The sequence below is a fragment of the Coffea eugenioides genome, unplaced genomic scaffold (genome assembly GCF_003713205.1).
Source record: "Coffea eugenioides isolate CCC68of unplaced genomic scaffold, Ceug_1.0 ScVebR1_1753;HRSCAF=2660, whole genome shotgun sequence".
Lineage (NCBI taxonomy): Eukaryota > Viridiplantae > Streptophyta > Magnoliopsida > Gentianales > Rubiaceae > Coffea > Coffea eugenioides.
In genome coordinates this window covers 9,361-22,892 of record NW_020862178.1, presented here as the reverse complement: position 1 = coordinate 22,892, position 13,532 = coordinate 9,361, and the positions used below count along the sequence as shown (strand labels likewise).

The following is a 13,532-nucleotide window of genomic DNA, read 5'->3' as shown; positions in this document are numbered from 1 at the left end:
AAATTGCCTTGCATCTTTCCCTATTTAACTTGTATATTTCATTCTATTCAATAGTAATTCTCTGGCATCTTATATCTAACAATCCTTTAAATATATATATATATATATAAATGGTTCTGTCCAATTAGTAAAAAAATAATAATCTTAAAATTTCTCTATAAATATGTACGGTAAATTCATTCATTTTTAAGAAAAAATTGCTAACATTACTGCCAAAAAAAAATTACTAAACAAAAACAAAAAATATCTCAAAAAAAATTTTCCACCGACATTTTGTCCTCCCAATCCTCCACAGGCACCACTTGCAGGGAAACAATTTTGGGTAACTGAGAATGGAATCAAAGTGCATCATCCCTAAACAAACTTGCCATGTCATTTTGTACTACGAATTAAAGTAAATAGTCTTGATTGACTTAACACAAGCTCTAATTGTTGGTTTTGACATCAATAAGACTTGGAAGGCAACATGTAAGGCTGCAAACTAATCGAGTCGCTTGCAAGTCAAAGTTTGACTTGAGCTCGATAGAGCTCGAGTTAGTCAAATTGAACTCGAGTTCAAAATATTAAACGCGAGCTTAGTATATATATATATATATTTTTTTTTATTTTTTATTTTAATAGTAAAATTACATATATATTTCTAATATTTTATTATTTATTACAAAAAATATTTTTTATTTATTTTTAAAAAATAAATAATTATTTTTTTATTTTTTCGATCTCAAGCTTTAAATTGACAGCTCGTCGATCTTGAACTTGAATTCAAGCTTGATAAAATTAAGTCAAGACTCGACTCGATTAGAATAAAACTCGACTCGACTCGACTCTTTGTAGCCCTAACAACATGATGCTTCTTCGTCACCGAACGCTAAACAAAATTTAGGTTTAATCCAAGATATTTGATTAAATAGGGATGGTGATTTTAAAAAATTACATGGGAAGCACAAATAGTTTAAAGAGTTATTAGGCATTTTTTACGCCATGCAACATTTTTGGTTGATGAGTACATTATATGACGGTAACACATACTAATCCATTAAATTTAATTTATGAGAGATTATGTCAACCCATTTCCAAACACGAAGAAATAAGCAAAATATTTTGACTTCACCTTACAATATGGAAGGCAATGCTTTCAAATATAAACTTACTTCCTCATCACCAAATTCCTTAAACAGTAATGGAACAAGAATTCCATTAGATGATGTCTTAGATAAACAAAAATAAATATTTAGAAGATAAAACTATGATCCCGTTTCTTCTGAAGAGGAAAAAAATTTAAAAAAAAAAAACACAATAGTCATTAAAAAGACAAAAGAAAATATTGAATGATGTTGGTGAAGCCTATCAAAATTGATATTGGAACTAGATGCTAAGAAAAAGGGAATTTCAAGAACCGTAAATTGAAAATTAAAAGAGAAAAATTGGAGGAAAAAGTACAAGGAGAAAAAGAGTACCTGTGGATTTTAACTGAAGGCACGTGGCTTATTTTATCATAATCTTCTCCTTGTTGACCATTCACCCTCCTAATTCTATTGTTGAATTCTTCAGGCATTTGCACAAGAGTTACCTCTTTTAGGGTAGTTAAACATCTCAGCCCATCTGGAATCATTTCCAATTCTCTACACCGCTCAATCCATAAACTTGAGAGGTTAGGCATGGCCCCTACTTCCACCATCCACTGCTTTAAGTTACCCAAACTATCAAGCCTGAGATGTTTTAGTTCGGGAAATCCCCCTGAATGGCAGATCATTGCTTGGCCCAGAAAAGAATATGTCCCAAGTTCCAGCAGTCTTAAGTTAGGAAGCTCCTCGAGCGTTCCTATTGAGTCTTCCTCAATTTTAGTACACTGCAGCCTTAATTCAGTAAGGCCTGCAGGATCAGGAGACATACGGGATTGGTAATCCGGTAACTTTTTGCAGAAACTATTCACGATCTCTAATTCATGAATATTCCTACTAAACAACACCCTTGAAAGAATATCCAAACTACCGTTGCTGTCATTGGAATTGTTGGAGTTGGTCCGGCCAAAATCACAACTATTGATTGTAAGTGAGCTAATACGTATGCAATCCAAGTTTGATATATGATTGATGATGTGTTCCAAGTCCTCAAAGTTTTTATACACTGTTGCTTTGAAAGCTCTGAGATTCGACAATTTGCATACTTCTTCAGGATTGCAAATTCCGTTGCTAAATGATTCAAGTATCTCCAGCTGCTTGCTCAACCGCAGCTTAGGCTGAGAGTACCACCACCAGTCCGAAAGATAAAGATATCTCAAACATCCCAATTTCCATAGCACGTTCGGTATTCTACAACGATAACTACCAGATAAATCGAGAGTTTCCAAATACTTTAAATTGCCCAAGGAATATGGCAAGTTTATTCTGTGACCTCTCAATCTCAAACATCTCAAATGGATAAGCTTAACGACATATCTCAGAGGTGATTTGAGATAACAACTTTGGGAGGCCATATCAAAGGATAAAATTGTCAAAACTCTGAGCATCTTCAAATTCTTGACTTGGGACATTATTCTCACCCCTGGATTAGAATAGGTCCCTTTGCCTACCAATGAATCACACATGAATGAGCGAAGATGCTTAGTTTGTTCTTTTGGCGGAAAGTTGTATTCAGAGATATCTTCTGGAAGCAAATGAAGGACTAAACCATACTGTGCTTCAAATGCAAGGGGAGAATCTCGTGAAGTAGTTCGATCGACCAGCTTATACAAATTCTCCTCTTTTGCCTTGACTAAGCATAGATCTCTCATAAGATCATGAAGTCGACATGACTCCAACCTTGTTACTGCATGCTTCCCCTCCTCATGTACTTTAATCTCAACCATGCATCTGTGTGCTAAATCTTCCAAGTAACGCTCGGCAACCTCCATCATTGTTTCTTGCTCCCTCCTATCATTCTCAAATATCATACCTTCTCCTATCCACATCTGATATAAACTCTCTACTCCAATGTCAAAATCTTCCCTGAGTTTACCCAAGTAAAGGAAACATGGTTTTAGTTGCCAAGGGAGGTTGTAGTAACTGTAAGCTAAAACCTTTGGCACCTCTCCTTCTTTTCCAATTTTTTCTCCCTTATCCAAATAGGATTTGATATTCTCATGCACTTCATCCCACTCGCTGAGGGTTGTTTTAGTTCTAAGAATTCCACCCAGAACCACCACGGCCAACGGAAGATTCCCACAGTATTTCAACATTTTCTTCCCTACCTTTTCCAAACCTGTGTAGCATTAAACAAATATCAACTATGACGCATCTATCATTCATAAGCATCATGTTATCATTCAACAACTATACGAAAAACTTGATAGTCTGTTAACTGATAAGTCTCCTAATCCAAAGATTTGAGACCTATCAATAGTCTTAGAAAAAGGCTATCCTAAGCATGGTTCAAAGACTCGTCCAAGTCCTGGCTGGAATGGGTCCCAACTCAGACAAGTCGGGGCTCTTCAGTCTGAGATGGGTCCGCAATTCATAAGAGACGCATGAACTGCCAGTGACTCGTTCAGACTCGGTCCACTAGGACTGAGTCGACTCGGAGACTGAAAAAATTGCCACAACCATCGAATCATCCTGCTTCAACTCGGATCCCAGGACACAACAAGCTTTTTGTTATTCTAAAATCCATGAAGAGGCAACGATAAGCAGAAAACAACACGTCAAGAGCATTGAAAATCCATGGACACTAATTAAGAAAATGCAATAACAGATATATGAAGAAAAAAAGGCATGAGAGAGGTAAATAAAGAAACCGTGGAGAGGAAAGTTGAGAGGAAAAAGAAACCAAGGAAGTTTGGACTTGGGGAAGAAGGAATTGGGTTATGGCTGTGGTGGAGCATGAAACCCAGAAGAATGGGTCAGAAGTCGGGGAGCAAGACCTATTGAAACTTTGACTTTGACAAATCTATCCTTTATTGCCCGTAAGTGGTCATAGTTACTAATGATTATTAAACATGCCCCGTTCTTTTTGGTAAGAAGTTCTAAAGCTTCTTACTATTAATTCCATGTTTCCTATTAATTTAGCCATTTCACTTTGAAATCCAAAACTTCTTAAGGCCTTGTATGGATTGCATTTTTCTTGATTTTTTTTAGAAAAATTATTGTAGTAATTTGATATATGTGATGTAAAAAAATGACAGAGAAATGTGTTCACGAAAAAAGTAATAATTTTTTAATCAAACAAGGCCTAAATATTGTGTTCTGATCTTTAAATGTTTAAAATTCCTTGTGACCTCTTCTGACAATTTTGGATAGACATACATAAAAATATGTAGCACGCTAAAAATATATTTACGCAATATTTACTGTGATTTGCAACACATAATGGTTAGTGAAACATCAATTTAAAATCTTATAGTTAGCAATAAGGGTGAAAAATAGAAAAATGCAAAAATACATAATCTTTACTTCTTATTTTTTAAAACTAATAAAAATATACATGTATCTTATCGCAAATTTAAAACATTCATTAGTTTAGAAAGAATAGAGAATGAATTTTAAGAAGAATTACATATTTGTCTAATCTTAAATATGCGTCTCATTGACAGAGTCACGATTCTATTATATAAATATTACATATTCCATTGTAGTGTGTATATATATATATATATATATATATATGAATAAAGGGGAAAAATTTTACCTTCACCACTTCTCCCCCTCAGTGATTTCATGCGTAGCAATTCCCAACTTTCTTCATTGGTCAAAAGACGCAGTTGATGGTGATAACCATTTGGATCAACATGTTCCGCAACGTCTCTATTACGAGTTGTGAGCACAATTTTGGATCCATGCTCCGAAACTGGGATTGCGTCTTTTAAGCAATCCCAAGCTTCTGTTGACCAAAAGTCGTCGAGGACTATCAAACATCTCCTATCTTTAGCTTGCAAGTGCTGTTGAAGCTGCCTTGCTAGCTTATCTTTTTCGCTCATCATAATCTCATTGCTCTGTTCAGGTATAAGCTTGAGTAGAATACGTTGGAAGAGATCTTTTGGCTGCCATTGTTGTGACACACAAACCCAAGCACGACCTCCAAAATATTGCTCTACTCTTTTAAGGTGATATACCTTTCTAGCAAGAGTCGTTTTGCCTATACCACCCATGCCGTAAATCGAAGCCACGCTTATTTTGCGCTCTGCCACCTCATTCAGCAAATATTTAACCAGCTGCTCAACATCATCAGGCAGTTCAACCACATCCTCGTCGGCCACAAAGGAGTAAGTGTGCCTTAATTGTTGCTGCCTGGACGTATCACTGGACTCTCCTTCCTCCGTTCTGGTCATTACATGCCCATACTCGCCAAAATTTTTGGTGAGATTAGAGATCCTAGTTCTGAGACTTTGAATCTTTACGCCCAAATCGTGACGGGTATAACCCTCTGTGGCGATGCAAGGAATCCTCTTTAGAGTACTTGTAAAGCCTCCGTTGCTTGAAATTGAAAGCCTCAAAGCATAATCTTCAACCAGATCACTTGCATCATAAGCGACAGTTCTAAACTCCGGAATCCACTGTTGTACACCGTCCCTTGCAGTCTGTTTCGTATCTGCATATCTTAAGAACCTTTGTATCCCTTTGAGATCGTCATGAAGGAGTCTGACTTGCTCGCTAACGCCTTGTAGAAACTTTCCTTCTTCAATTAGCAATTCACCTATATTACGCACTGCAGAGGATAGGATGGATTCTGCCATTTTGGATGAGATTGATGTATATTTTCGTAAAGAATGGAATTCACTAGCACAAAATGATGGTTTTACTCTTACATAGCAAGAAGAGCAATTTATCTGACTCAGATATTGACAAATGTTAGTAGACTTTCACATCTTGGGCTCTGGAGTCTGAAAACCTTTGTGGGAATGCTATTGAATTTCTCCGCAACGGATATTCTGTCCCACATCCTGTGCCACTCTCTGTCCCACTTTTTATTATATTACTATTTCTCCTTCATAAACATCATGTTTTAATTCTTTTTTGTTTCCTTAAGATCCAATAACTATTAATTGAGTAATACACAAAATTTAACAAACTCAAAAAAATCAAAATGCATAAAAAATGAGATTTTTTATGAATTTTCTGCTGTATTTTTTAATTTTCTATTATATTTTACTTTTTTGAGGTTGTTGTATTTATTTTTTACTTAATTAATAGTTATTGGATCTTAAGGAAATAAAAAAGAATTAAAACATGATGTTTATGAAAGAGAAATAGCAATATAATAAAAAATGGGACAGAGAGTGGCACAGAGTGTGGGACAGAAGATCCGTTGCGGAATTTCTCCACGTCCTTTCCTTTTCAAATGTCCACGACGTGCATTATTATTGTTCGGCTCCACATGGTGCTGCCCAGCTCGTTCCCTTAATAGTGACATGATCTTATCCCTTTTTTTTTTTTTGGGAATAACGTTTTAAGGTGACACACCGAACATAATACAATTTCAAGGGCGAAGCTAAAGTTTCTCTTGAGGAGTCATGATTATGACAAAAAAGAGAATTTATTTTACTCTCAAATTTGAATGTGATGATACAGTATAGATTTTGTCAGTTGTAATTTCGGATTTGATACTAATTGGATTCAGGCCACATCTTGCCGAGCCAACTGAGATGGCAGTTTTGGGCTGTATTATCCCCCAGCAGCAACCAAGTTTGCAGCCATGGGGATGCTTTTCTTTTTTGCCCGACTTTTATAGATAAATTTGATCCTTGCTTTTCATTGTCAAAATTCATTTTTTTCCTATTTTGTTAGTTTCAGTGTAGCTAAATGTGTTCTTCTGAACTTTTAATACAAATTTAACCTCATTTTTAAATATGATTGGGGCATGTAATGATCCTTTCGATATTACTCTAATGACTAAAAGAAGTTCTTGATTATTTTTTTTTATTTTCTGAACATTTAATGCATTTGTTTTTCAGTTTTTTTTCTCTTCTTATTTTATGACTGACGACATGGCAAATTTGTAGGAGATTATTAGCCAGCAGCGCCAGTAAACTTGAATGGCAGCCATACATAATCCTACAGTGGAAGAGAGCTTCTTGCTGATTTTCCTCCCAGTTTCGTATCATTTCTAAAGAACTCTTGCCCTGCACTTGCAAAAAAGCAATCCTCCTATACATCAGAATAGTTTTGGCCACTTCATCATTGGATTATAGTCGATTTTGATTTAATTATGTTTATATCTTGATAAAAAGATAAGTGTAACAATGATTAACTTGAAGGTTGAAAATTCTTTGGCGTACAAATCTGTAATTGATGACATGTAGCTCAACTTTGCCTTTGGTTCCAACAAATTGACTAATTATTCAGAATATTGCAAAAAAAAAAAAATCGGACATTTATTGCTCTGACAAAGTGCGGTATTAAACTATCGTCAGTTCGACAACAAAAGAAATTTGTTTTAAAAAAAAAAAAACATTACTGGCAGCCAGTCAAAATTTGACACAGCCCGGCTGCAGCTTCTGATGTGCATGGATGTATAGTGCCGGCCACTACAAAAAATGTTTGTAGGCTTTCCGCTTGTCCTTTTTTCCGCTCTAGCAGCTCAACAAAGATGCTCTATGTCAAGTTGCTTTCCTATCTTACGAGAAACACTTGCAACCATTCCATGCGTAAGTGGCTAAGAACTAGTCTTTGGATTACTCCAAATGAAACAAAATCAGAGACTAATCTGATAAGAACATGTGCTGGGCTATACAATATGATTGTCCTAACTTAACTTTTTCTGTCGAATTATATGAACCAATGCCTCGAGGTGTAAAACATCTCAGTGCATGCTGACGAAGACTTTCAGCTCTCTGCATCACTCGGGTTCACAATTAAAAGATCAGCTTAGCTATGCTAATTGTTACCTACACAGATGGCTCTTGATGCAATTGATGCTTTTGTTGTTTTCTTTTCAATATTTGCTTAGAGATGTGGTTGTGCTGATATATTGAGTTTGTGTATTTGAATAAAATTTACTATCAAATCATGTCAAAAAAAAAAAAATACAATAATTGCACAAAAATCTCAACGGTACCTGTCTCAAATCCCAAAGAAACATGGGTGACTTAGGAAGTTTTAAGTCCCATGATACAATTTTTGCATGACTACATGTGTAAGTAGTACTTGCACAAGAAATTTATATCCTGACAAATATTCGGCTTCATAAGATTTTCCACCGGGGAGGTGCCTGTTAGCCTGAGAACTTTCTAATCCGCCTTCAATGGAAATGAAAGAAAATGTACATTATACCCCTCACATGATGGTTGACAAAAACAAAAAGAAAGGAGATATTGACCGATTTATCTCAGAATACAAAGAGTAAAGGAAAGAAAGCACTAAACGCCCCGTTTACGACACTGAGAAGTGAGAGGGAAGGCATTTTGCAATCCATGGTAGACATGGTCAATCAGCATATGCTGGAAAATTTGCCCCTACGGTGACGCATTCAATAACCATTCCAGAAACTTGCACATATGAAACTTTTTTCTGCTGCATTAGGTGAGTTTTTTATCACAAAGTTAGATGGAAAATAAGGGAAAACAAGGAAAAGGGAGTGCAGGATTTGAAGTCTGAAAGAAACTGTAGTACTTAAAGAGTGATATGGAAGTACCTTGCGTCAGAGAGGCCTCAAAAGCCTGTTCAAGTTGGTGCTCAAATCCTTGTCTTCGCCTGTCTGAGGCCCCTATTCCCACTTCCGAGTTTACTACAACTGCCACCACTCCCAAGCAAGATTTCTTTTCTGCAATTTGTTCCTCAATCCGACCAGACACCTCGTTTACTAATCACGAATCTCTCCTCCATTGAGAGAATTGTATTCCAACCTTAAAAATTCCTTCCCACAATACTCAAATACAGATTAGGTTGACCAAATTAGACTTTTTTTTTTTTTGGCTTTTTGATCAAATACAGATTCCTTCCCACAACCTTAAAAAGCCATCTCCTGACTTTTTTTTTTTTTGGCTTTTTGCAGCTGCTGCCGGGCTGACAGTGCTATTTTTTTAAAAAAAATTTTTTTACTTTTGCTGCCGGACTGACACAACTCGACAACAATAGTTTAATACCACACCATTGTGAGAGCCGTAAATGTTCGATTTTGCTTTTTTTTGGCAATATTCTGAGTAATTAGCCCAAAAAATTTCCTTAACTTATGGTTCTTTTATTTGCATGCAACGAAGATGCTTATTCCTATCTATTCTTAATGTATGAACTTTATGCATGTAGTATTGAGGCAATTGTTTGTGATTATAGATATCAATGCTTTTGTAAGAAAGCCATTTATGTTCTTTGTTCTCTGTTTTACAGATGGTTAGCTGAGATGGAAGCAAATATCATTCTACTGAAAGCCATTTTTTTACATTTTCTTCTCTGTTTTACAAATGTTCCTTTTCTTTCGTGTAAAAAAAATAAATATTCTAGGTAGGAGGTGATAATCCGTCGAAACTGGTATCTTCATTGTAAATGTGTATGAATTTTATTCTTTTTAAATGGAATCTTGATAAATTTAAGGATATTATGTAATTTCATTTAAGAAGTAAGATTCTACTTTTGCTTCTTTATTCTTACTCTCATTGATTGAACATTCACAGAAGCAATTAGTATAGGATCTTTTAATTTTCATTGGAGAGATGCTACTGCTAGAAAGGAATAATTTATGCACTTAATTTTTTCCACATCTTGCCAGTAAACGTATGAATAATTCCCATGGCATGCTATGTTTACCACTTGAAATGTCAATGATTCAAGCAATCCACAAAAGTTTTTTAGTTATACCACAAAATCATTGAACTAATAAAATTTTCTACAATAATCTCTAATATCATATTTCTTTTTAGCTCTAGTCTAAAAAATGTTGTTTAAAAAATTTTTAAACATAAAAGAAAAAGGAACAGCAAATAATAACAATATTTAGGCCAGTATTTCAATTAATTAAAATAAAAAATAATGTTCATATCTAATATTGTTAGGATCAACATTTGTCGGCATGAGTTGTGCTAAGCATCTTATTATATTATATAAATCTACATATGAACTGTCATTACTCACCCACAATTTAGATACTTGAATTATATTTTCTATGCAATAGGATGGGCATTAGCTGTGCTATTGGATTTTAGATGAATAATTACTTAGCCTGATGAGAATTTTGAACCTTTTCAAATGGATAATTTATTTCTAATTAATCGTAAGAATTTGAATACAATTGTGCCCAAGTTTAAAAAATGAGAGTGGCAATAAAATTTTCAATATTTTTTAGACAATAGATTCACAGCCAGAAAAACTCTAGTTTTGTATGCTATTGAATTTCTCCATGTGCTCTCCTTTTGAAATGTCGACGAGGTGCATTATTATTATTCGGCCCCACATGGTAGTGGTCCAGCTAGTTCCGTCCCCACGCGGCGCATTATTGCGGTAATAATGGAACTTTTTCTAATAGACAGCCTGATGGAAAAGCTTGCAACTGACATGTGTGATTCCATGACATCTGTAAGAAGTCTTTTGGAGTTTCATAGCAGTGAGTCAGTGAGTTAGAGAAAAAAGTTTTCTCTCAGCTGAGAGCTTTCTCTTCTCTGAGTGGGAGATTGAAAATTCAAAAATGAAAAGCCCGCCGATATTGTATCTGCATCCCTCTCAAGATAAGAAAATTCTGAAGGATACGCAACACCACTTCTGAACATTGATTCAAACACCAGATCTATAACAAAACTCCTGAGATGAATTATGGAAGCTGGGTGATCGTGAAGGAACAAAGGTGGTCAAAATGGAAGACCTTATGAACACTTAAATCAAGTCTAGAGACCAGGAATTGAAGCTGGTCTGTTGGACTATAAGGCAGCACATCCTCAAATGCTCGCAGGAGCTGTAGATGAGCGGTCTAAAATGCCAGGTTTCACTGCCATTATCTGTCCCTTTATGTCCTTTATGTTTTTTGCATCTGCATATGCATAGATAGGTGTTTCTCCTTGTTTTTATTGCCTACCTGGTTGTGCACTTACCTAGGGAAGACTGTAGTCGGTTCTTCTCTTCTCTCAGGTTTTGTCAGACTCTAGCATTGCTCTGGTATATAAGGAGTGGTATCCATCTAAGATCTCCTGGGCACCATGGCTGATGAACTGGAGGAAATTTTAAAGAAGTTTGCTTTATCGAATTTAGAACAGAATGGAACATGGTTGGACTTGGATGACATCAATCGGGGGATAACTGAGTGTGAAAATAGCATCATTGGTAAGATTAGGGGAGAAAAGGTGGCAAATTTCACAGGCGTCAAGAACTTCGTGACTGCAGCTTGGGGTTACCCAAGAAATCTGGAAGTAGCGGAGCTAGGCCCTAACTTATTTCAATTCCTCATTCCAGAAGAGGAAAACAGACTGAGAATTCTGAATGGGGGACCATGGCTGATAGATAATCAGATTCTAGTGCTAAATAGATGGGAGGCTGGAATTGAGGAAAATACTGAGGCATTTAGATTCGCCCCTCTATGGGTGCAAGTATGGAATTTGCCAATTCACTGGATCTCGAAAGAGGCTGGGAAAAAGATAGGGAAAGTGTTTAAAGAGGTGAAAGAAGTACTAGTCTCCCATACAGGAGGGAAGGAAGGGAAGCACTTGAAGATGTTAGTGAGGGCAGACCTGACCCAACCTTTACTACGTGGAACAGCAGTCAAGATGAATGGGGTGTTAAAATGGATTAGCTTTAGGTATGAAAGAGTACCTGATTTCTGCTATAAGTGTGGAATTGTTGGCCATTGTGAGAAGAAATGTAAGAACGAAGTGAGCATTAAGAAGGGTCAACAGGAGAATCAATATGGTCCCTGGTTATGCGCACAAAATGGGAGAGGTTCACCACAAAAGGAGAGTGTTCCCAGCTCATATAATCCGGATAGGCAGGTTTGGGGATTTCATAATGGGGAATGGATCAAGAAGAGCAATGGTAAGAAAGCAGAACAGGAGACCAACGCTAACAGCACTGAGAGTGCTAAAAGCATGGCCCTGGCCAAGAAGGCTTTCACAGTAGAGGATCATGATGAGAGGCTGGTAGACAGGGGTCAGGAACCAGATGAGGGAGATGAGGTGCTCCTGGATGTGCAAGTGACAGAAATGATTAAAAAAGGAACCGAATGGATAAATAATGAGAGCATGATTGAATCTGGCTCAACAGAGGGTGAGTTGGGGTGTATGGTTCAAACAGCAGGGCCTCTGGCAACATTAGGAGAGCCTAGTTGTAGGAATCTGGATAGGAGGATGGAGGAAAGAGATGATAAAACTATGGATATGCTGGTGGACGAGGAAAAACATTGCCAGGATAAGGAAAATGGAGGAAGCAGGGGGAGGAAAGTAAGACTTTGGAATAAAAAGAGCGACAGAGTTAGGCAACCTCTAAGTGATATCCAGAACAGAGATTCCAAGAAAGGAGGCAACACTAAGAGGAAGCTACAAATTTTTGATGAGGAAATGCTGGATATGGAGCATTATGAGCAGACTGGGAAACGATACAAAGGGTCTAAGGAGATGGAACACACTGACCAGGTTCTGAGGGGGGGAGAGACCAGCCCATCTTGGTCTCTCAACCCTCAATGAAGGCTCTGGTGTGGAACTGCCAAGGTGCTGGGAGCCCCTTGACAGTTCCCCATCTGAAGGAGGAAAATAGACTCCTCTCCCCTAGTATTATCTTCCTAAGTGAAACAAAAAACAGGAAAAATTATATGGAGAAAATTAAAAAAATCTTGAACTTTGATAATAGTTTTGTTGTAGAGGCTATGAATAGGAGTGGAGGGATGGCCCTCCTATGGAAGAATGAAGCCAACATTTTGGAAGTACAGGGTACGACCTTTACAATTGAGGTGAAAGTGGAGGATAAAGAGAAAAAAGAATGTTGGTGGATGATTGGAATCTACGCAAGCTATGATAGCCAAGTAAGACGAGGTCAATGGGAAGTGCTGAATAGGAGGAAAGTTGGTTGGGGTGATAAGTGGATTATAATAGGTGACTTCAATGATATTATATCAAATGATGAAAAGTGGGGTGGAAGGATGAGGGATAATAGAAGTCTTCAGGACTTTAGGAAGTTCATAAATGAGAACCAGTTGTTAGATGTTGGGTATCTTGGAAAGCCGTGGACTTGGAGTAACAACTGGTATGGAAAAGGAGAAATCAAAGAGCGACTGGATAGAGGCCTGTGTACCATAAAATGGGCTCAATGTTATGAGGATGCAAAGTGTATTCATATTGATTCGATTGCTTCTGACCATAGCATGTTGTTACTAGAAACTGAGAAGGAAAGTAAAAGATGGAAAAAAAGATTCCAGTTTGATAAAAGATGGTTACAACATGAGGACGTTGAAGAGGTGGTTAAAAAGGCTTGGAGTGTCTAGTGTGAGGGAACTAAATGGTTCAGGGTGAAGGAAAAAATTAAGAACTATAGGATTGAACTTCTTAAATGGAGCAACAAAAAGAAAGGGAACTCTCTAGAAAGAATTAAGTGGTGCAAAGACCAGATTGAGACTATTAAGGCATCAGAGGATGAAAACAAAAGGCCAAGAAT

The 13,532-nt window shown here is 36.8% G+C and overlaps 1 protein-coding gene across 1 annotated transcript; it reads right to left on the bottom strand.

Moving 5' to 3' along the window:
- Positions 1-1,372: 1,372 nt before the first annotated feature.
- On the bottom strand, positions 1,373-5,810 carry LOC113755796 (probable disease resistance protein RF45). Its single transcript, XM_027299699.1, has 2 exons — positions 4,663-5,810; positions 1,373-3,240 (listed from the first exon to the last, which is right to left on the bottom strand). Exons 1-2 carry the CDS (start codon positions 5,705-5,707, stop codon positions 1,373-1,375), a joined length of 2,913 nt encoding a protein of 970 aa, XP_027155500.1. The 5' UTR covers positions 5,708-5,810.
- Between the last annotated feature and the right edge of the window lie 7,722 nt (positions 5,811-13,532).